Here is a 22,210-nt window from a genome sequence, read left to right as displayed (position 1 = left end):
GCGCGGAGCCCCCGCGGCCGCCGGCGGCTTCCCCCGCGGCTCCTTGCGCGGCGTCCGGGCGCGGGGGGCCTTTGCCAGCTCTGCGGTCCCGGCTGGAGGCGGGTTGGGGGCTCCTTGCGGCGGCCGGCCGCGGAGCTGCCGCCGGGGGTGTTTCCCTCGCGGAAAAATCCGGGCGAAATCCAGTCTTGGGGCGGGCTGGAAGGAAGGAAGGAAGGAAGGAGGGAAGGAAGGAGCGAAGGAAGGAGCGAGCTCCCCGTCGTTAAAATAGTGTGCGTGTCGTCCCCCCCCCCCAGTCACGAGCACCTGCTTTTAGTGGTTTCCAGGGCACTCGAGCAGGTTCGTCTTAAGTGGCTTTCTAGCGGTTTCTGCCTCAGATCCTCCTGAAATTCTGTGTTCCAGGTGTTTCCCTCAGGGCGTGCGTTTTGGGAAGGTAGCGCCGAGAAGCCCCCCCTCCGCCAAGCCCACACAGACCGTGAGCCAAACGAGCGAAGCTTGGCTTGTTTTGCTCGCGTGATACTGTTCTAAGCAACCTTCATCTTTTTTAGCGGTGTCTGGCGTTCGCAGCGTTAACCTCCCCCAGGGAAGCGGTGCGCAGCCTATGGAGCCGCGAGGGATTGTCAAAGCCTTTCCCAAGAGGAAGAAGATGAGGGATGACTYGTGCAAGAGCGTCCCTCCAAAGATCACAAAAGGGGAAGTAACAGGGGCGCCTGAGGGTAAGTCCAGTCTGCCCACGATGCGCATATAATGCTCGTATCCCAGTTGTTAACTGGAGGTGCGGTTGTCCCAAAGGCTTCTTCTGGCCCAGGTGCTTTTCCTATAGAGGCCGTGGTTGGCAAGCTTTGGCGTGTCCAGCTACAGGCCTGCGGCCGGCACCCCTCAAAGATTGCCTGCCACAGTTGGTCCCGAGGAGTCCCACGTGAGATATGTAGCCCGGCTGCTTTGGGACAGTCTTTCTCTCACACTGACCTCTTGCCCCCATGTTTTTCCTCAGCAGAGTGGCTGAAACCAGTTACCGCCTACGTGTTGCGAGCTGGTATTGGCCAAGCTAGGGCAGAGATCTTCCACAAGCAAATTGTCCAGAACGGGGGTCGGGTCCTCAACCAGCTCTGCTCAGAGGTGACGCATGTCGTTGTGGCTGAAGACATGGACAGTGATCGAGCCTTTCGGCTCCTTAAATTACCCAAGCTACCTTCAGGGTTGCAGCTAGTGAAGGCATCCTGGCTAAGTGCTTGCATTAGAGACCAGAAGCTGCTGAGTACCACTGGCTACAGCATCTTTATCCCTCGCAGGTATGCAAATCCTAGGCTGTCGTTCTTCCCCACAGTGCCTCTATTCCAAACTGAACTGCACTGGTATTTCACCTTTGCTCAAGATCTCAGACTGCAGCTCATTACAGGTCCCTTGGGCATGGCTCAAAGTAATTTCTCCCCATACAGTTCATGAAATTTAGTGGCTTTGTGACTAGTTGCTGGTCTGTGGGGTAACAGAACTTGGAGTAGAGCCCAGGAATGCTAACAGGAGTACTATTGCTTGCTACAGGTGCTAAAGACACCTCTTCCTAAACCATCAGTRATAGCAAGAAGATTTTTTTTAGAAATGCTGAGAATTAAATGCTGTTTCTTGCTTATTGCAGATGAAAATTAGAGAGAGAACTGACTACTAGGCACACGAGGAAACAAGGAATGGAGCAGCAGGCAGCTGCAGGTTAGGATCAAAACATATTGGCAGAGCTTTGGAGGAAGAGTCTAATACTGAGGTACATAGGAGTGGAAGCTGCAGGTCAGCGAAGTGAATGGAAACTGGGTGATTGAGCCAAGACCAGAGTAATGAATCTGTGGTCTGAGAGAGCAAAATTCATATTGGTTGTTTCCTCCATCCCCAAACAGTGCGGAAGGATTTCCTAGTCAAACACCTGGGGGCTGAGAAGTCTTCCTGCTCCTATGCTAAGGCATCTGATCCATGGCAGGTACCTGGAGGAGGGAGAACTGCAGAAACAGCAGCAGCAGAAGCTCCTGGCTAGCAAAGAGATCCAGCCCCAGGCAGGCGTGGGAGCTGTGAAACCGAAGGCTGAAGCATGCTTGGGGGATTCCTTGCYGCAAACCCTGGGCATCCTTGGACAGCAGCAGCCAGCTGAGGTGAGGCTTCCAGCACAGGCCGTTCTTATGAATGGGTCCTGCATACTGCTTTTGTTGGCTAACAGCATCCCTGCAGTGCTACAACGCCAGAATACCTCAGCAAAGTAAAGGTGTTTGGATATTTCAGTGGATTGGTGCTGGCGGATTTGGGCTGCGGACATGGTTACTGCTTCTCTTTGTCCCTTTTAGTTGTTAAAAGTGGAAAAAACACTCCTTAAATTCCTGTCTCCATCAAAACATTTCCAGCAGAAGCAGTCCTGGTGCTTTGATCAGGCCAAGGCTCACTCTGGTGATCATGTTTCCTCTGCCTCCTTTTGGGGAATATTCCCGGTCTGAGAATATCTCCCTTTCAGGAAACTCTGATATTTCATCTTGTGTTCCTGCTTGAGCCATGCTGACCCATTCTCCGCTCCTTGGCAAGCACCCCACTCAGACACATGTGTAGTGGATCAGGTTGCCACTCAAATGATTGTGTGTTGTGCTTAAAATATCCATGCTGGGTTATTAGTGGCCTCTGCTGTGAGTCACCTTCTCCAGACCTGAGATTAGCTTTCTTTTCTTTTTCTGCATTTTGCTCAAGTTTGCTGAATTTTTTTTGGAGTTGCATCATCCAGATTTATCTGTAGCAAAGTTACCCCAGACCTCTGAGAGCTGCAGCCGTATCGTAGTGCTCTGATGCTGTGTTTGCCAGCACGCTCCAAAATCACAGCTGCTGATTCTGTTTCATAAAACCCTGCAGTTACTCCCTAGCTGGCAGCCCACTGAGGGCTCCTTTGTTTTGGGCTTTCCCTGTCTCTTGAATGTGTGTGTGAGGGATCCCTTCTCAGACTTACTATCCAGCATGTCACAGGCAGAATTGGCTGCTGCTTTCTAATCTCTTCATCACCTTTGCTGTTACCCCATCTTTGTTGTTTCTGGTAACTCTGGTTAATTTAGTGACAATCTTTATTAACGAATCTCACCGTTAACTGAAGGAAAGGGCTTTTGTACTCTTACAGGTCCCRTGGCAGCTGCCTTGCTTTCTGCTCACATTTACTTTAGTGGTCGGACAGCAGTTAGAGTCGGTGTGAAACCTTATTGCTTTTTTTCTTTTAAGTTGTTTCAAACAATGATATTTTCYGTGGTTAGTATGTGCAGTATGCACAGAACCATCTGTAGACCCTGGAGCAAAATCTCTTGGCCCAAGCTTAGGACAAGGTAAATTTGGGGAGGAGAGAGGAATCCACTGAATATACTTTAAAGACAGTACCAACTGCTTTTAAGACCTRGCTACAGCAGAAAAGCTGAAGCTGAACTCTTAACTTGGAAATAGCCTTCATTTAAGCGCAGAGTCTCTTCTAGCTTGGGTGGATGTTGTTCTCTAGGATACGGTGAGTGTTCCGGTATTTTACACTGAACAAGGGCTGCTCCAGGAGGTTCTGTGTTTGGGTGTGAGCTCTCTGTGAGGGAACCCTGTTACCAGTCGGTAGTTTCCTGCAGAGCAGCATTTGCAAGTTGTGCCAGTTACTCACTGACTGAATTGTGGGGCTGTTGCTCCAAGCTGCTTGCCTCCTTCTCAAGTGGTGTATTGCCTCAACTGCTGGCCTTCAGCTGCTATCCTGGGTCCTGTGCTCTGCTCCAGACAAACCGTGCACATCCCATTCTCACCCAGCTCTAGCACACAATGGCAGTCAGCTGCTGTAGGATCCGGAAGTATCTTAGAAGCTCACAGGACTAGTTGAATTTGCATGTGTTTTTGTAAGGAATCCATCAGCTTTGGCAAAGCATGGAGATTCTGGGGTTTGTGTGCCATTTCACCTCTCTGACACTGCTGTCTGAGAAAGTGGGAATTGCATGCTCCGACTTTGGAGACATCTGCATAGTGCTGGGTYGTGTGCTCCTTAAATGCTCTTAAGGCACTTGCTAGCCAGTCTGCCTACTCTAAGGCTTTGTGGCCCTCAGAGGGAAGAGTGTCCTAAGGGAGTCACACGTACAAAGTTTCAAGGTGAATAAAACTAGTTTGTCAAAGTCTCAGTCTGACCCATTTTGCAGAGTTTGTAAAACAAGGTTACAAAAGGGAAAGCAAATGAAYATCCTGTCTCTTCTCCCTAAAGACTTCAGCTCTATCTTGCAGATCCTGCAGGAATTGTCTGGAGACAGCCAGACTCCCCAGCCAGCAGAACCAGAGGCTGGCTCTGCCTTAGTCATGCTGACACTCATCAGAAACTCATAACAGGACTTCTGTGCCACATGTAACTGCAGGGCTGATTCGAAGTTGCTTTCACAGTAGAGGAGCTCTTGGCTGTTCTTGAGCTCATGTGTTTATACATCAGGAGAGAGGGGAACCCCAGTGAGCAAAGCAGGCTACAAAGCCTCTGTTCAGCTTCCCACTTCTATCCCCTTTTGTTCCTTACCTGAAGCCAAGGCTTACGGTTTTGTTTTGTTTTTTTTTTTAAGTCCACACAGAGGCATCCTAATGCTGAGGGTATCAGCAAATGTATACATTGGTTCTTTCTTCTGTCACTGAGGAATGTGGAGTCCTTTGTCTCACTCCTCCCTCCCCCTTTTCTCTTGCAGATAGCCATGGGGAAAAATGGGGGGTGGTTATTTACTACCCTGGTAAAATTTTTAGTCAGTAACATGTAAACAGAGTTCAACACATATCTCCTGTGATTTGTGTCAGGGGTGGAATATGTTGAGTCTGAGTGTGAGAGGTGTGCGCATGCAGCCACCAGACCAGCGAAAGGTTTCCCTGTGGGAATAGGGAGTCAGGAGTCCCCAGGATGGATTTCAGCATTGTCATACCAAGCTRTTGGCAACTGTTGCTCATTTAACCAGTGTCTTACCTCAGTTAGGTCTCAGAGGCTTGGCCATAGGAGGTGCATATGTATTTGGATCACAGCTGGACAGCAGTCTCTGTCTCCTGCGTTTTGYGCGTCAGATGCGCATGTAGCTTCAAAGGATGCCTACCAAGCTTGGAGGCATTAGGATCTGTGGTGTGCATGTAACCAAGAACTTCCAGAGACTGCAGTTTGAGCATTGCGTGCCTTGGAAGTTGGTTAATGCCCAGGAGTACCCTGTGCCAAGGGGACATATGTAAGGCATGCAGTTATTCTCATGTGGCTACTTTTCTACCTTTCCCTAAAGAAAGTCTCTGATGATGAAGACAGTGAAGGAGAAGACGCTAGTGTCACCCAGGGAGATCTGGAAGCACTGATTTCTGGCTGCTACCCTCTGAAATCATCGGAGGAGACTAGTGACAGCTCTTCCACAGTGGCCCAGCCTGTCAGCAAGTGGGTTTGTGCTCAGTCCTCCAAGAGCAAGAAGGAGAATCACAACCAGTGTATCACAGAGAAGCTGGAAGTGCTGGCAAAGGCCTATTCTGTCCAGGGAGACAAGTGGAGGTCTCTGGGCTACTCCAAAGCCATCAATGCGCTCAAGAGCTACCACAAACCGGTCACCTCCTACCAGGTAAAACACCTTCCCAGAATGGTGGAGCAGGGAGATGGACCTAGCATCTTGGCTCTGTTTTGAGCCAAATCCCTCCCTTTTTCTCGTTGTGGAATAGCTTATTTTCAGGCCTTGGGAGTTCCCTGCTGGGAGGGTTTTGATGAAAGTTGTGTAGCCAGTACAAGTTGTATTCATTAACCACCTGCAGTGTTTTCAGATCACCAGAAAAGTAGAGTCTGAGCCTTTTAAGGCCAGATCTGAGCGCCCATGAAGGAAATGCCTTCCCCTGCCGCAATGCAGGGACATTTACGCCTTCCCCTCAAGCATCACCAGACGGCAAGCGCTAGAGACAGTATACAAGACAAGGTGGACCTGGGCCTGATTGACTGCGTTGGTCCAGCCATTAGGTGTGTCAGTGTTTCAGTSCTCTTCCGCACGCTTGTCTTTCTCCACTTGGCATTGAGTATGTAAGGCTGGTGCAGAGAGGACAGCAGCACACAGAACTAGTCCTGCCACTTATCAGTTACTGTTCAGATGAGTAGCCAGGCTCTGAGTGGATAACAGCTTTCCAGCTTGTCTGTGGCCTTCACTTTGCCACTAACTCCTCTGGTTCCTTGTGTAGGAAGCCTGTAAAATTCCTGGGATTGGGAAGCGGATGGCAGAGAAGATTTTGGAGATCTTGGAGAGTGGGCATCTGCGCAAGCTGGATCACATCAGCGAGAATGTGCCCGTGCTGGAGTTGTTCTCCAACATTTGGGGAGCAGGGGTCAAGACAGCCCAGATGTGGTACCAACAGGTAAGTTTAGTGCCTACACAAGAGGTTCCCAGACTATGGCTTATAAAACCACTTCTGACAACAGGAGAATTGCCATCACAAATAATTTCTGGTGGCCAATATTCAGGAATGGGCTTTGGGTCTGGTTTTACAGGTGGAAATACGAGGCTTGGTTCCAGTGTGGGGGTGTTCAGTGGAAAATGAAACCCATGTGCCTGGGGCTGAGTTTGGATGGGGAGGGGGGTAGAGGATGAAGATGTGCAATAGAGGGAGATGGGGAGCACAGTGCCTTTTTGGTTAGCATCACTGCTTGGAGCTCATCTTGCACCGCTCAAGTAGCGTAGCAATGACATTGCTGAGAGCCAGCCCTGGACAAGGACATCTTGGCCATGAAAGCTCATGATCCAGTTGCTGGTGTGCTGGCCGGTTGGCTGCTGTAGCTGCTGGTCACATGAGCGATCAGCCCACTGGGTGGGCTCTTTCTCTAAAAACAGTTTGTTTTCTGAGCAGAGTTAATGAAACCTGCCTTTCTGTAGTGTTTGGTGTTGTGATTGGATTCTTTGTTGTCTAAAATATGGTTGTGTTCACACTGTATACTTTCCTTTACTTGCATCACCTGTTTTCCAGCAAGCTGTAGGAACACCATGCCTTAAGAACAGTACCCTTCTGTCAGGTTTAGTTGAGATTCAAAGTCATTGTGGGGTGGAGATTAGAGGTGCCTATGGGTAGTGGGATTGCTTAAATCCCTTCTCCTTAGGAACTAGACCATAAATGATGTGATCTCAGAAGTTGTCACTAGCCTGGACTTGAGAAAGGTTGAATATAATTCCCTCAAATCTTAGTTGAAAGCATTTGGAGTAGAGTCTCAGCAGATGTCTGAGTATCATCACACGATCTGAACCAGGGCTTCCGGACACTGGATGATATCCGCACCAAGGCATCTCTCACCAGCCAGCAAGCCGTGGGACTGAAGCACTACGCGGATTTCCTGGAGCGCATGCCTCGAGAGGAAGCTGCAGAAATAGAACAGACTGTGAGTAGCTTGGCCCCAGCACCTCAGAGCGCAGTGACTGCTGGGCTCTGAYGGGAGGATGCAGGCTGTGGATGGGTCCCTCGCTGTTAGAGCTGAGCTCTCCAGCACCTTCTCTGAGTGGTGTCAGGTCTCGGGGGACCCTTTTTGGACATGGGCACAAAAAGCACCTGCTTTACTAGTAGGAAGGTTCAGTTTGAGTGCCTGGCAAGGAGGAGGATACTTCCTGGGCATCAGTTCCACACCCTGCCCCTGCTTTGGAAAAGGCTGCATTGGCATGGTGGGATGACCAGGTACCCAGCTCCCTTCCCTGTCCCTCATCTCCTCTGAGATACCTTGGCTTGCAGCCAAGGCCCCTGAGCTGTCTCCATGGTGCTTCTCCAAAGGAAGCTGTGAACACTTTGTGAGCACCCTGTGAGCTGGCTGTCAAGCATAGTGTCGGAACAGGGGTGTCCTAATTGGAAGCAAAGGGGGTTCAGGCTGCAAATGGGTGCTGCTTGCTCTAGTAAGCCATGATGCTTCAGGGTCATGGGGTGCTAAGCCACTGTTCCCTAATGTGAACAGAGAGCTAGGGGAGACTGTCATTGCTACCCCCGTGCTCTCTGATCACCATGGAAGCAGCAGCCAGCGTGACACTGTCACTCGGCCACAGGGCCTGGCCACGAAGAATACCCTCCTGCCAGGCTCCTGCTGGGGTGTCAGTCCCGTGTGCCGGATTAGCCGTTTCAGYGGTGAGTGGTCCTTTTCCCAGGCAGGCTGGGTCGAGAAGGTGGCTCTTGGGAGTGGGTCTATTGTTAGCTTGATGGGATTACTGTGCTCCCCTCCATACACACGCACACACCTCCGATCCAGGCCCAGGAGAGAGAATAAGGGATTAGTCACTGTCTGTGCTGCCTGTCACAGGGAGATCTGAGGAGCTTTTAGGCTCTGGGGTGGGGCTGGGAGTTTTCTAGAAATCTTCATTTAAAGTCAGAAGGGGGCAAGGGCACCAGAGGAGGAGTTGCTCCGCATGAGAAAGGCCTGTGGCTTTTTGGAGCACCTCTGGGGCAAAGGTTAATGGTTTTATCTCTTGCTAATGAAGGATGATCCTAAAGAGTGACAAGGGGCTGTGGGCATGGACACAGCCTTTCTGAACCCCAGCCCCTGTGATGGCCTCGTCAGTGGGCCCCTAATTATTTGTTGCCAGCAGGGTGATTGGCACAATCAGACAGGGAATACTTTGCTGCTGCCCGAGGACCTTCTCAAGCATTTAATGAATGAAGCCATCAGAACTAGCAGTTTGTGCAGAACGGGGGCTGGGGTCCAGCCCAGAGGTGGCTGCATTATGGAAAGATCTGATTATATATGGCTGGTTGGCATCCTTTCAGTCTAAAATGCTGGGATGTTTGTGGTTTTCCTTAGGAAGCCTAGCTCTCCTTCAAAGGCAAAGACCCAGGCAGGAGTGGAGTCCAAGGGGCGCTTGCAGATTCTCTTCTGTCTTGGGTCCTGCTGAGGAGACTTGCTCTGAACCCATCTCTGCTTCAGGGATCTGCGACCATCTCATGTTCAGCTGATTCTCCTTGTGGCCAGCGGGAGCTTTGCCCTCCTGGCCCACAAGGAGAGCTGAAAATCCTCTGCCCTCCTGCTTTCTCAGAGACTGAAGCCTCTGGCAGGTTGTGCCCTACCCTGCCAACTCAGTGTTGCTTCATCTCTCAAGCTTGGCCCAATGACCGATGGTCAGCTTCATAGCAGCATCACAGTAGACCGTTGTATTGTATGGCTCTGGGCCAGGCAGAACTGTGTGGAAGCTACCCAAGCTCATGTGGTTCCTGGTAGCAGGCTGGCTTCCTTTCCAGGGCAGTTTGCTGTTTGTTAAGCATCTGCTCTGTATGGAGGCCCTAGAGCTGCAGGGTAGGGTACGAGGGAGGGTGCAAGATAATTTTCAAGAGAGGGATGAAGACACCTGGTCTCGAACTCCTCATCCGTCTCTTTCTATTCTTGAAGGTCAGACAAGCAGCCCTGGCCCTGAACCCTGGGCTTGTGTGTGTGGCATGTGGCTCCTACCGTCGGGGGAAGCCCACCTGTGGCGACGTGGATGTGCTGGTCACTCACCCCGATGGGCAGTCTCACCGTGGGGTGTTCAGCAAGCTGCTCGACAGCCTCCGCAGGAGCGGTAAGAGGACTTGGGGGCTGGCACAGGATGCCCGAAGCAGCCCTCAGCATGGGCAAGCGGGAGCTGAGGAGGCAATGAGGTCTGAGCTACAAGTGAGTGGCATCCATTGAGGGGCAGGCGATGGGTTTCCCGAAAGGCAGGATATGTTGTAAATCCTTAGAGTACTGTGCCTGGCTCCTGGCCTGTTCCGGTGGCAGTTCCCCAACCAGCATTAAGGAGGGAGTATTGCTGCAGCTCAACACAGCTTCTCCTAGCTGTGTGGGGCTGTCAGAGCTGAGGCTGGTTTTGGGGACCCTGCAGCACATTATGGGACACTTCAGTTGCTTTCTGGATTATGGGAAGCTTTGGGGGGGTCAGTCTTTGCCTCTCAGCCCCTTCTCTGTGTCTGCTCCCTCTCCCCAGGCTTCCTCACAGACGACTTGGTGAGCCAGGAGGACAACGGCGATCAAAAGAAGTACTTGGGGGTGTGTCGTCTCCCCGGGCCAGCCCAGCGTCATCGGCGCCTGGACATCATCGTGGTGCCTTACAGCGAGTTCGCCTGTGCCCTGCTCTACTTCACCGGCTCRGCTCACTTCAACCGCTCCATGCGGGCCCTGGCCAAGACCAAGGGCATGAGTCTGTCGGAGCATGCCCTCAGCTCAGCAGTGGTGCGAGGCCCTCGCGGCGTTAAGGTGGGGTCTGGCCATATCCTGCATACCCCTACTGAAAGAGACGTCTTTGTTCAGCTGGGGCTGCCTTACCGGGAGCCCTCAGAACGGGACTGGTGACACACTGTTGTCACCCAGCACCCTGTGCCTACTGCACTGCCACTGTTTTGAAGGATGCTGATTCCCCCAGTGCTGCACTGTGTTGACTACTGGCTGTGTCCCCCCCAAAACGGGCTCCGCACTAGCGCGAAGCCTTGCTGCTAGCAGAGCTTTGTGACTTTACCCAGCAGAGGGCGTGGGCTGAGACCATGCTGGAAAGTGCTGCCTGATGCTACATGCATGCTTTGGGGCCCCCAGCTCTCAGGCAGAGCCTGGCTGCCAAAGAGACTTGCTGCTCTTCAGCTACCCTAGCGCAGCTCTCCCATGTATCCCCGGGAAGCCTCAGAAGGCTGGGCTGGAGAGCCTTGAGATCTGACCCCTCTCGGTGCATGGGAACGGAGGAAGTGGGATTCATCTCTCTCTGCCTGAAAATCTCTGGCCTGAGCCGTGTATAAAGGCAGCAGGGGTCTGGCCTGGTCTTGAAACAGGCCTTCCCCCTTCTCAGTGCTKCTGGCAGCTGCTACTGCAGAGGTTGCGAAGCTTCCCCCTGTGCTGCTGCTGTGTCCTCCCTCCATCTGAGCTGGCTCGTGTCCCTCTGGTGGGTCTCGCTGCATGGGCTGGGCTGCCGTGACTGCCACCAGCCTCCCCCGGTGCTAGGTAAGGCTTGGGGGAGGCRTAGGGCCTCGGCGTGCTTTGCCTGCTTGCTCCCAGCCCAGCGCGTGCTGGGGATCTGCACTGCAGAGAGCTGTGATCCCCCCGTCTAGGCCCGAGGCCTCTGCAGCTGCCCCTTTCCTCTCAGTGCAGGAGGGGGCATGTGAACCTCGTGGCTCGGGGGAGCTGTGCTCAGGAAGGGTTTGAATGTGACGGCACTGAATGTAACCTGGCAGGGCTGTGTGTTTTGTGTGTACGAGGCATGGAGGCGAGGGGAGGCAGAGATGAGCATGAGGAGCTGGTTCTAATTTGGGCAAAGTTTACCTATTTTATACGTATGGAGGCCAGAGAGTCACCTGTGCTTTGTTGATCAGAAAAGGTGTGTGTGTGTGTGTATGCATGTGTGTGTGTGCGCATAAATGTACATGCGCGCTAACCCCTTTGATTCCAAGGGAGTGAATTTTATTCCTCAGAAAACCTCAACTATTTTTATGTTCTGGAGATGAATTTCCTAGATATTTTCGGTGCTTGGTCTTTGTTACGGGTGTTGCAGTGGTTCCTCCTGGCAGAGGTGCCGCTCTGAGGTGTCGGACAAAGGGTGGGTGTTTCTGTGGTGGGACTGCAGGGCCCGGTCTCCACCAGGGCCTGGCCTGGCCTCCTGCTCCCTTGTCTTGTGGGGCACCTGGCCACCCCCGCCGTGTACTCTGCTGTGCCTGTCACATGCAGTGATAAGCTGTGAGTTTGTTGCCAGGGCATGCGCGAGCGCATTAAACCTGGCGGTTTTGCTCAGTTTCCCTCTGCGCTGTCAGTTGTGGCTGTTGGGCACCGGCAGTGGGGCTGGGGTGTTTGCTGGGGAGGCCTCGACCCCAGGCAGTGCCTTTTGTCAGCCCAACCGCTCTCCCGAATATCTGATGGAAATGAATGTCTTTTGGCATGTCTTGGTGCTTTGAAAATGGAAGTATAATAAATTCCTTATCTTTTTATCCCTGATATCTCTCTGTCCTTTTGCTCTCTGCCCTGCAACTGTTGGGACTCTTCCCTCTGCCTGGCCAGGAGCCCCTCCTGTGCTGGCCCAGCTCCCTGTTCTGGGTGCAGGCTGGGTCAACRCAGTGGAGACCTTTATGCTGTTGGGTCACCACTTCTGTCTGTCCAGGCAGAGCAGGACCTGGCTCTTTCCTGACATCCAGGTGGCCATGTGGCAGAGTTGGGGCTGGTTGTGCAGAAGCCCAGAGAAGGGAGCAATCCCTAAGCTCTGAGCCAGGCTCTTCCTCTGGATGCGTGGTCAGGAAGGAATTGCTGTCAGCTTTCCATATGGTGTYGAATATTAGGGTGTATGGGAACTGTCTGCTGCTTTGTCTCCTGTTTTGAACCTAGGGCGCAGCTCGGCCTCTTAACCATAGAAATACTTTGACCAGGGGAATCTGAACAGCCTGGAAGCCAAGGGGATGGACTAGAAGATCAAAGGGTCTGGGCTGGTTGTAGGCTCCGTGCATAGAGATGAACAGCAAGAAGGATGGGCTCAAGAGGGAGATGGAGAAGCTGGAGAGGGTCCAGGACAGCTGCCGGGGTGGGCAGAGGCCAGGGCAGAGGCCTATGAGAAGAGGTGGGGGTGGGCTGGATTGGATGAAGGGGGATCAGACCCGCTGTGGCCCAGAATGGCTGCTGCAGCACCATCAAAGCCTTGGCCCTGCTGTTAGCACTGCTTTTACTAGAGGGGAGGCCAGATGCAGGGAGGTGTGGGGCTGGGGCTGCTCAGAAGCAGGGCTGTTCACCCAAATTGCCCCTCTGCCCACCCTGATTCAGCCCAAAGGAGAATTCATGCTGCAGGGTTGCACCCTGTGCCCCAGCTCTCATCCTGGGATGTCAGGTTGGTGATGCTCAGCCCTCCCCGGGCTGGGGACAGATGGCAGAGACACCCCCCAAAGGGGGATTTCATCTGTGTGGGGGGTAGTGGGTGGAGGGGGGGGGCAAAACGCCCCTTTCTCTGCAGCCAGCAAGGGCTGGGGCTCTGCTGCAGTGAAGCTGGCACCTGAGTGACCCCAGTGCATGCCTATAAAGGGGAGGCTGCTGGGGGGCACCCACAAGCCCAGCCGGCCCCCTGGGCTGGCAGGGAAGGGGCCTGCTGTCTGTGCATGCCTTCCTGCCCCCCAAATCCCTGCCCAAGAGCTGCTGAGGGGGCAGAGGGCCAATGGCCTCTGGTGGGCCAAGGATGAGGGTCATCTCCCTTGGGTGGCTTTTAGTGCTGGTGTAAAGCAAAGCCATGCTCCCTCACTGCCTTTGGAGGGTGACAGCCCATCCCCAAAGGACCTGGAGGAGGGAAGGGAGCAGGAGCTGATGCGATGGCACCTCAAGCATCCAGAGGGATGCTGAGAAGGTGTAACTGCCTCAGGGGATGGTGAGAGACCTCTGGGTGCAGGCAGGGGGACATGGCCCTGCTGTCTTTGACTTGTCCCCTCTACTGATGGTGTTTTGTCCCCAGACCCCTCCAAAGGAGCAGTCAGGCTGGGTCGGTTGTGGAGCGCATCACTGGGGACACCATGTGTGCAAAGAAGGTACAAGACTCGGGGTCTGGAGGGATGGGGCCTCCCCGGGTGCCTGGGAGGAGGCCTGTGGCTGCAGGTGCTGAGCCCCCGGCATGGGTGCAGGAGGGTGAGCAGCGAAGGTTTGAGGCATCTCTAATGGGCTGTCACCTGGTTGCTGCTTCCCAGGAAGGGGCTCCGGCTATTCCCCGTCCCCAGCGCACCCCCCCTTCCTGCCCTCCCTGGCTGTGAGTCTGATCATCCTGAAAATTAAAAATAAACCCAAACACAGCAGCACTTCGAGAGCGAGTGGGAAGATGGGGAGCGGGGCCAGGCGCTCAGCTCCTGCCGCGAAGCCCCTTGCTGCCACCCCCAAACCCCGCACCCAGCCCTGCCCTGTGCCCCTCCCCAGCATGGGCACAGACCGGGGGCTGCAGGCAAATCCCCCCACATCAGGCCCAGGGGTAAAAAGAAGAAAAAGCCCAGGCAAGTCCTTGCAGCGCTAGCCATTAGGCAGCGTTTCCCACCCCTGGTCCCTCTCCCGTGGGGAGGGCACCYGTCCTCCAACCCCCGTGCTAGCCCCAGCGCAGGGGTGGGAGAGGGCTTTGGGCTGGGGGAAAAGGGCTGCAGAAGGGGCGTTCTGGCTTGTAACGGTGGCACTTGATATTCATGAGTAAATATTTGCTAATGGCAGCATGGCCGGGCAAATGTAACGGAGCTGCTCCCCCCCGCCGGAGCAGGCAGGGAAATGAATATGAATTTATCATGATTAGGTGAACCCAGCAGGGAGAGCAGGAGAGAGAGAGCTAGGTAGGGAGGGGGCGGGCGAAGATGGATCTGTGCAATAAAATTAAATAAGGACACCAAATAGAGTCACTTCTCACGCGCTCGCCCGCCCTCCCGCGTGCTGGGCCTCTCCCGCCCTCCCTCGCTCCTCTGGCTTTGCTGATTTCTCTCTTTCCTCAAATTTATGAGGCCAATTATGAAGATGAGGTTGGAAGTTCTCGAAGTTCACTAAATGCAAAGTGCGGTCCCTGCTGTTCCCATCAAATTAATTAAGCAAGCGCTATTGATGGCCGGGCGATGTCGGTGCGGCATGGAGTGCAAGGCAAGGGCTGCTGGGGCGCAGGCAGGGGGTGTGTGGGACCTGCKGGGGGAGGGGGGACAGGCCCTGTGGGGCATCCCTGGAGCTGTGGTGTGCAGAGCCAGAGAGCTCCCTGCCTGGGCAGTGGGAACGAGGGACAGAGCAGGGGATGCATCGGCTCCTGGCGTTGCTGCTCAGCATCCCAGTCTCCATTCCCAGGTACTGGTGGTCTCCGCCTGGAGGAAGGTCCACCCAGGTGAGAGTGGGGGGGGGGGCCTACACAGCCCTAGGGAATGGCTTTTTTGGGGGAGGTCTGAAATGACCCTAGTGTCTACCATGTTCCCATGGTGCTATGAGATGCCTCCTCCACCCTCGCTGCAGCTCCCGGCACTGAGCATCCATTTGGGTTTGCCTCTGCGGCCCCTGTGTCATTGGGATGCTGTGGCAGAGGTCCAGCAGCATGGGACTGGGCAGGAACAAGTCCCCGTGATTTTCAGGTTAGTCTCAGACGGTATTCAAATGGCCCACCCTTTGCCTGTCTCTTGGGGGAAAATTCACTCAAAACAGTTTGTACATCACTCACACGAGTCTCAACACTGGTTAAGCTACAGCGAGTGCTTGAGGTTGCAAAAAAGCTGGTCTTGAGCTCCCCCAAAAGGGCCTAGTATTGAGGCTCCAGAACAAGCCCAGGACATCTCGATTTGGTATGCTGCCTCTCCGTGCCTCAGTTTCCTTCTGCCCTGTATTTCTGGAGACAGTTTGCTCTTTGGGCAGGTGTCTGGCAAACAGCATCCTGGTTCCCAAGGAGCCTTGGTATCATTTATTGGCTGTCAGACATGGCCAGCTAACAGCCCAGTCCTTCAGCTGGACTTGTCCTTCTGGATACCTGGACAGTAAATCAGGGAAGGGAAGAAGGGTTGTTTGCAGGGACCTGGAACAGTCATTTCTCTGTGCACAGCCCTTCTGGCATAGCAGGTACTGGAGGAATAAGAGCTGTTGGTGCTCTTGGCTCTGTAAAGCTGAACCCTTAGCCATGCTGGCTGCTCCTCAGCCCATTTACGTGTCCATCTGCTGGTTCCTCTGGTCCAGCCCTGCAGCAGTCCATGATCAGGTGGAAAATCTCAGCTCCCCTGTCCTGCTCTGTAGGATATTCACCCCCAAAGCAGCCTTGTTTCACTCCAAATATATGTGCCACAAGGCACACACGTGGCGTAGGGACCCTGGCATAGGGACCTTCATCCTCTGACACAACAGTGACAAGGAGGTCAGACATGTCCAGCATGCCCTACATGGGAGCAGGCTTGGAGAAGACCCAAGCACATCCCATGAGGACAAGCCAGCCTCTGTCCATGCGCAGTGGTGGCCGTGTGTCTCAGCCTTTCCTGCTTTYGCTTCTCTTCACAGGATTTACTTCTGCCCTGGTGATCGATGGGCTCTTGTTGGGCTGGAAAACAGCACAAACAGAGGCATTTACAAACCCGCTGTCTCTCCAACAGGGCCATAACTCAGGCTCTCCGTCACCACGGGAAATGGGAGGCAGGCGTTCCTGCTCCGGCTGCAGCGATAGCGCCGATCCTTCCCCTCTCGTGGTAAATGTGTTACTTGGGGATAATTTACTTGCTTATGTCGCGTTTTAAAAAGAAATAGACTGGTGGTGCTGTAGCTCCTGACAGTCGCAGTGTACGTGTGTGGACACACGTGTCTACCCAGAGAGAAAAAAAAAATCACCTAATCTGAATGGTGTGGTTTACAAATGCCTGTATTTTTGGAGCTGGAACCCCGGTGAGGGGTCTCCAGTGTCTAACACCAAGGCTGAGCTCGTGCTGCGGATCTGCCTTTGGGGGCTGTAGCCAGCCACCAAGCTTCCCGACGGTCGCAGAACTGTCCAGTTGGCTTGAACTTAGCCAACAGTTTGGAAGTTATTGAGGAGCAATAGACAGATATGAGCATGCTGTCTCTTCCCCTAATTCACGTTTCCTTAAGAAATTGGGTGAAAAATAGCAAAAAGGGAAAAAAAATTAAAAAAAAAACAAAGTGGAAATGAGGCAGCGCGTGCCTGGAGCAGGGCTGCCAGCAGTGCTGGCCGTGGCTTCGTCCTCTGCRGTTCAGCTCTTGTGAGAAAAAGCAAACCCCGGCTCCTGCTTGCCTCCTCGGGGCCCCGTGCGGCTTCGCACGTGCCCGGCTCTTCCCGGGCCAGAGAGGCTTCGGCTCTTGCCTTGCTCCCGGGAGAAGGTGCCTGCCTGCCCTCGCTGCACACCTTTCGTTTGGGGCCCGGCTCTGCAGCGCGCGCGGAGGCGTGAATCGGGGCCCGTGGGACGAGGGCCTTGCTRGGGACCCCTGGGCTCTAGGTGGCTGCAAAGCTGCTCGAGCAGCTCCAGCCCTGCTTTTTTCGGCTCACGCAGCCGCCGTCCTCACCGCCGAGACGGCAGCAGAGGGAGCTGGAGGACTGGGTAACGGCGGCGCTCGGCGGGCTGGAAGCGGCCCGGCGCCTGGTGCCGCAGGGCCCTCCAGCCTGGGCAGCTCAGCCCGGCCTGGGAGAGACCCTCAGCTTGCACCCAGGCTCATCATCCCCCAGGAGGTAGGCACCCACGTTCGCAGGACGGGCCCTCAGCCCCATGGGTGCCCCCCCCCGGCCCCGACCCTCATGCTTTGCACACGCAAGCATCCCGGTCCCTCCCGGCCCTTTCACACCTTGCCTGCTGGATGCTTGCACGCCCTTGCACACCCACCCGCACACCCACCCACACACCCATGCGCACACCCACACAAGCACACACGCACCCGTGCAGCACACCTGGGAGAGCGGTGGCCAGCCCTCACCTCCCACACTGCTGCGGGCACCTCTCGAGCCGGTCCTCTGCCCCCCTCGAGGCTCTTAGGGGCCTCAGCCCTCCTGTCTGCATGCAACTTCCCCCCCCTTGCCGCTGCGCTCCAGAGGCTTGCCCGACTTCCCTGGGAGAAACCGGCGCCGGCAGCTTTCCTGCAGCCATGGTGGGTTCCCCTGCCCGTAGCCCGGACACCTTTCCTCTGGTGAGGCCAAAGCAGGGACCCTCTGGTACTGTTCCTGGCCCTCTGCTCCGGGATGCTGGATTGGGGGAGCTGCTTCCCTCTGCCTGAACCCTGCTATGTCCCTTGTCCCCCCGTGACCAGGCCTGGCCACGAAGCGCTCCTGCAGCTGGATTTCCCCCTGACCAGCTACCCCAGGACCCGCTTCCCACTGCTTGGCTCCCTGTTTTCCCTTGCCTGTGCCATTTCCAAAAGCACCGGGCAGGTGCAGGTATCTGAGGCTCTGTTACTGCTTTTAGGTGTCACTATTTGTTATCCCCACCAGGGGGAAGGTTCAGCTTCTGTCGTTGCTGGCTTGGTCCTAGCTCACAAGCCAGATGCATCGGGTCAGCTTCATCCTTGACGTCTCTTTGGGCAGCCGATGCGAGGAACCGGCTCCCATCAGCACGGCTCCCCCTTCGCAGCCTCCTCCTTCCAGGGGCAGGAGGCAGCCCAGGTGTGCTCGCCTCCCCACGGGAACGGCCCAAAGCCTCCCCGTCCCCCCCCCCGTGGCTCGGCAGAGGCTGAAATGGCCTGGGATGGAGATCCCAGGCAGGGGCTGCGGTGAGGGCCAACCGAAAGCCGACGGCGAGAAAACCTCCTCTCACACGGTGTCTCATGAAGCATGACATCTGCCTGCCCGAGGGCCGGGGCAAAAATCCCCGAGCAGGTAGCTCGCRGGAGATCTCGCCTCCCTCCACCTTGAGGAGGCCTTGGGCTCTCTCTGCAGTGCAGTCCAGGATTTGGGGGAAGGCAACCCCGTTTGCATTTCAAAGCAGCACAGACCCTTGTCTTTGTGGCCCTCCTGAGCCCTGTGCATGGGGAGGGGGTGATGGGGGGMAGCTGGCCGTGAGGCTGGCCGTGAAGAGGGGATCAGGCCTTCATCCCCGGACAACAGCACAGCACAGCACAGGGGAGTCCCGCAGCACGTGGCAGGCTCCTGTGGCTCCCGTCCCCCGTCTCCTTGCCCATAGGGAGCTGATTTATGTCCAGGCCAGCCTGCTCTGACCTCCTACTTTGGCTTGGGCATTATAACGAATGGCAGGTCAGCAGAGCTACAGGGAAAGTGAAGTGGCTGGTAGGGGACCAGGGAGGGGGGATGCGGGGCAGAGGGGCCGTCGGGGCTCCTCCTTGCAACGGCACAGCTACCTGGAGCCAGGGATGGCCGCTCTCCGAGCCGCAGGGGCTGGAGCAGACCCCGCTCCCAGCCTGACCCCTCTCCAGCCTGGCCCTGTCCCCCTCTCCCGAGAGCTTTTCCTGATCACGCGCTCCTCTTCTTTTGCACGCAGGGAGGCTCCCGGGTCGGCAGCGTCACGCCTGGAGGGTTGGCCGCTCGCTGAGGGGAAACCGAGGCACGCACAGATTGATGGGCTTCTTGCACGTTAACAGCAGRGCCAGGGAGACCCCCCAGGTCTCCGAGCCCAGCTCCTGCCCTGCCCAGGCCCTGCTYGGATTAGGGACCAGGGAGGACCTGGCTGAGGCACAGCAGAGCAGGATCTCAAGGTGAGCAGTTTGCAGCGTACCCCCCTGCAGCTCTGTTACTCCRAACGTTTGCAATAAGCCGTGTTTGCTTTCCCAGCCCGACTGGATAACCAGCCCATGAAGACAGGCAGCTACAGGAGCTGAGCTTTGAGGGCACCTCTTTCAGCTGCCACCTCTGTCCCTGCTCGCAGCAACCCCTGCTCTCCCCAACTCCCTCCCTCCAACCTTGCTATTCCCAGGGAAAGTAGTGGGTGCACGGACCTAGGTATCACCCTGGGAGACAACAGCCGCTGGGGCATGGTCCTGCCGTGTCCAGGAGGCTTAAAGACATCTGGCCTTTCTCTCCTGGAGAGTGACCAGAGGGAGCATCGGCACAGTTGTTACAAATCTGTCAACACCCTGGCTTTGGGGGGGGGGGGATGCACCCACCAAGCAGCTGCTGCAGTTCCCCCTTCCCTGCTGCCCGCCCTGGGGTGAAGCTGGCTCGACCTGCCGGTCAAGGTGGTCTGAGCAGTGCTGGGGAGGAACCCTTGGAAATCATATAAAAAGCACCTGCCCGGCTCCAGCAGACTGCAAACCCCCCACTACTCAGGGCTAGGGGAGAGCATTTAAAAAAAGCTACAAGAGCACAACAAGAGCCAAACTTAAAAACAAGTGGCTGTCGGGGAGGTTGCTGACTCCCGAAGTGGTGCAGCAGAGCAGCCCGCAGCTGCACTGCACCAGCTCTCTGCTTGCCCGGTCTCCTGATTCCCAGCCCCTGGTTTTATTTTGCCCAGAGGAGCCCTCTCTGCAGTATTTTTTCCAGGCAGCACGCACTGGTTTGGATGGGTTCTCACCTGCGAGGTGGCACGTGTGATCCCAGGGGCATTGCAAAGCTCTGAGGCCTATAGCAAGCCCTTGGGGTGAAAACTGCATCCCCTGCAAGACATCTGCACAAATGTCTCCCTTAACATCAACCCCAAGACAGGGGTCAGGGCCATTTTTTCTGAAAATTGTTGTACCTCTGATGATGGGCATTAAAAGCCTTTGGTTTTGCCCTTATTTCAGGTCGATGTTGCATATGCGACCCAGCCTTGCTGGCCCACTGTCTTTATTATCTGCCGGGGAAGGACGAGGATGCGATGGTGGCAAACCATATTCAGGTAAGACAGGAGGACATTCCCGTGGAGCAGCAACATCTGACTGCCTGCAGTGGGAAGGGCTCATTTTTCGGTGGTGTGCGGTGCCAGGGCCGGGGCATGCCGGCCACCACCACCGCAGCCGGGCGGGACCCGCTCTGGGAGCCTCTCGGCGCTGCCTGGCCGTGCCGCAGTCGCAGCAGGTCGGTTGTGGTCCCGCCACGCTTCCTGCTGCCTTTGCAAGCGGAGGGGTCTGGCCTGACACTTGTTGTGCTTCCCACAGGGACAGCGCGTTTCTGCTCCCCATTTTTCATCCAAGAAGCTTTCACGTTGCGACGCCGTGGTGAAAGCTTGCAGCCTCGCGAACCAGCCCTCCACAGCATATTTATCGCATCCTTCACGCGACCCCATCGCAGGTCCCTGACATGCACAGCTAATGTTGGGGGGGATTTTATTTTATTTTATTTTTTTTTAGGGTCCATCTTAGGGCTGAGCCAGGTTCTGACAGCAGCGGCTCGTGGCTTGCGTGGTGTCAGCTGTGACCGATYCCGGTGCAGCATCCTAACCCTATCCTGACTGGATAGGATAAACTTATCCCATCAGGAAGCAAGTGCCTTGGTCTGAACCAGCTCCGGGAGCAGGATCTCGGTGCCTTGCTGGCTGGCWCTCAGGAAAGGTGATTTGTTTCAGATAATTTCCATGGCCTCTGCACCTATTCTGATCATCGGCTTAAGGACAGCAGGTCAAATCAGAGGCTGTGAGCATCATTCAGCGGAARATATTGAAAGATACTGCTACGCTTTCCCTCTGAAAAAGCCTAAAAATACCGCCAGGATGTAAAATTTGATGAGTACAGAGAGGTGAGGCCAGACCCGGACTAGCGGCTTTTACTACGGAGATAGGATACCCTGATCGGAAATGGTTGCCATTTGGGATCAGTTTTGCTCCAGCAGTATTTCAGGTTTGTAAAAACCCCATTTGAAGGCCTGTGCAGCATGGAGGGGGCATGGAGAGCTGTAAATATCTGGGAGCTTTAAAGAGCTCCCTGAAATTGCCAGTAAATCACCCAAGGAATCACTTATGGATCCATCCCAAGGAAACTCGGCTTAGCTGTGCATCTAAAAGAAAAAGCATTTGCACTCCAGCGAGCAAAGTGTGGGTGAAAATCCCCACTCAACAGAGAAGTGAGGCTGCTGCAGTCTGCGATAGCGGCGAACGGTTCGGAGATCGAACCCAAGCAAGCTCATGTGAACAGCCCAGCTGGAAAAATCCCGATGAGCACAGCGAATATGCAACCTCCCCTTTCTTTTTCATTGCAGGAAAGGTTCCTGATGGGTGTGCGTTGGCCAGGACAGCCAAAGCAAACTTTCCCCTCTTCAGTTTTGAACACAAAATTTCTTAATTCATCCTGCTCCTTTTCTCTCCCCCCCCCACACACTTTTTTTTTTTTTTTTTTAACAAAAGGAGCTGGAAAACGGAAGGGGAGGATGCAAAAATGGAAAAGGCATTCAATTCAGCTAGTTTTATGAAATGACAAAAAAAAAATTTAAATAAAAGGAGAAAATAACTGATCTCCTTCAGTCCCCTGGAAGACCAACGGAGCGACCTGTCCATCGCTGCCATGTGGCTTGGAGGGGGGGGAAGCAGTCCCACCCATGCCCGGCCTTTCCCTCTGCGGTGCTGCCTGCCCGGCCGCGTCCCCRCGGGGAGGGAGCCCCGACACCATGCCGGGGGGCTGCCCCGGCAGGCAAAGCTCACCAGCTCCACAGGGAAACTGAGGCACGGCGGGATGCCCCACCGTCTCCCCCACCGCGCAGCGCCACGGAGGCCAGGGGAGGCCCCGGGTGTCCAGGCTGGTGCCGGGGCTGGCGCCAAGGCGGCTGTGTCTCCGGACTGAAATCGGGGGCTGCGCGGCAGGGCAGGTGCAGCCGGCGCTGAGCACCGGTGCTGGATCTGGGCCCTTTTCCAGGTGCTGGGAGCAGGGATGAGCCTTGCGGGAGGCTGGGCAGGGACGGAGCATATGGCTGTGGCGCTCCTGCACGAT

The 22,210-nt window shown here is 55.2% G+C and overlaps 2 protein-coding genes across 13 annotated transcripts; both read left to right on the top strand.

The window, feature by feature from the left end:
* Window positions 1-6: 6 nt before the first annotated feature.
* On the top strand, window positions 7-11,908 carry POLL (DNA polymerase lambda). 6 transcript variants are annotated; one of them, XM_026069534.1, is made up of 9 exons: window positions 7-267; window positions 546-713; window positions 992-1,289; window positions 1,967-2,135; window positions 5,262-5,585; window positions 6,187-6,360; window positions 7,244-7,372; window positions 9,353-9,521; window positions 9,924-11,908. In XM_026069534.1, the coding sequence occupies exons 2-9, from the start codon at window positions 599-601 to the stop codon at window positions 10,286-10,288; spliced, it is 1,743 nt and encodes a 580-aa protein (XP_025925319.1). In that variant the 5' UTR covers window positions 7-267; window positions 546-598; the 3' UTR covers window positions 10,289-11,908. The 6 variants fall into 6 exon arrangements, with proteins under 6 accessions (XP_025925319.1, XP_025925320.1, XP_025925317.1 ...); XM_026069535.1 differs by having other exon boundaries at window positions 7-269; window positions 995-1,289; XM_026069532.1 differs by lacking the exon at window positions 7-267 and adding an exon at window positions 276-430.
* A 2,700-nt stretch (window positions 11,909-14,608) lies between these two features.
* LOC112967891 lies at window positions 14,609-21,623 on the top strand. 7 transcript variants are annotated; one of them, XR_003254140.1, is made up of 5 exons: window positions 14,609-15,018; window positions 15,926-16,110; window positions 18,856-19,069; window positions 20,096-20,190; window positions 20,642-21,623. XR_003254140.1 is itself a non-coding variant. In XM_026069547.1 (4 exons), the coding sequence occupies exons 1-4, from the start codon at window positions 18,185-18,187 to the stop codon at window positions 21,566-21,568; spliced, it is 444 nt and encodes a 147-aa protein (XP_025925332.1). In that variant the 5' UTR covers window positions 17,264-18,184; the 3' UTR covers window positions 21,569-21,623. The 7 variants fall into 7 exon arrangements, 4 of the variants coding, with proteins under 4 accessions (XP_025925332.1, XP_025925333.1, XP_025925331.1 ...); XR_003254141.1 differs by having other exon boundaries at window positions 14,609-16,110; window positions 20,642-21,127; window positions 21,486-21,623; XR_003254139.1 differs by having other exon boundaries at window positions 14,609-16,110.
* Window positions 21,624-22,210: the final 587 nt, after the last annotated feature.

The sequence above is a fragment of the Apteryx rowi genome, unplaced genomic scaffold (genome assembly GCF_003343035.1).
Source record: "Apteryx rowi isolate R43461 unplaced genomic scaffold, aptRow1 scaffold_3, whole genome shotgun sequence".
Classification (NCBI taxonomy): Eukaryota; Metazoa; Chordata; class Aves; order Apterygiformes; family Apterygidae; genus Apteryx; species Apteryx rowi.
Note: the sequence above shows the minus strand (reverse complement) of the source record. Positions and strands in the feature narration are given on the sequence as shown.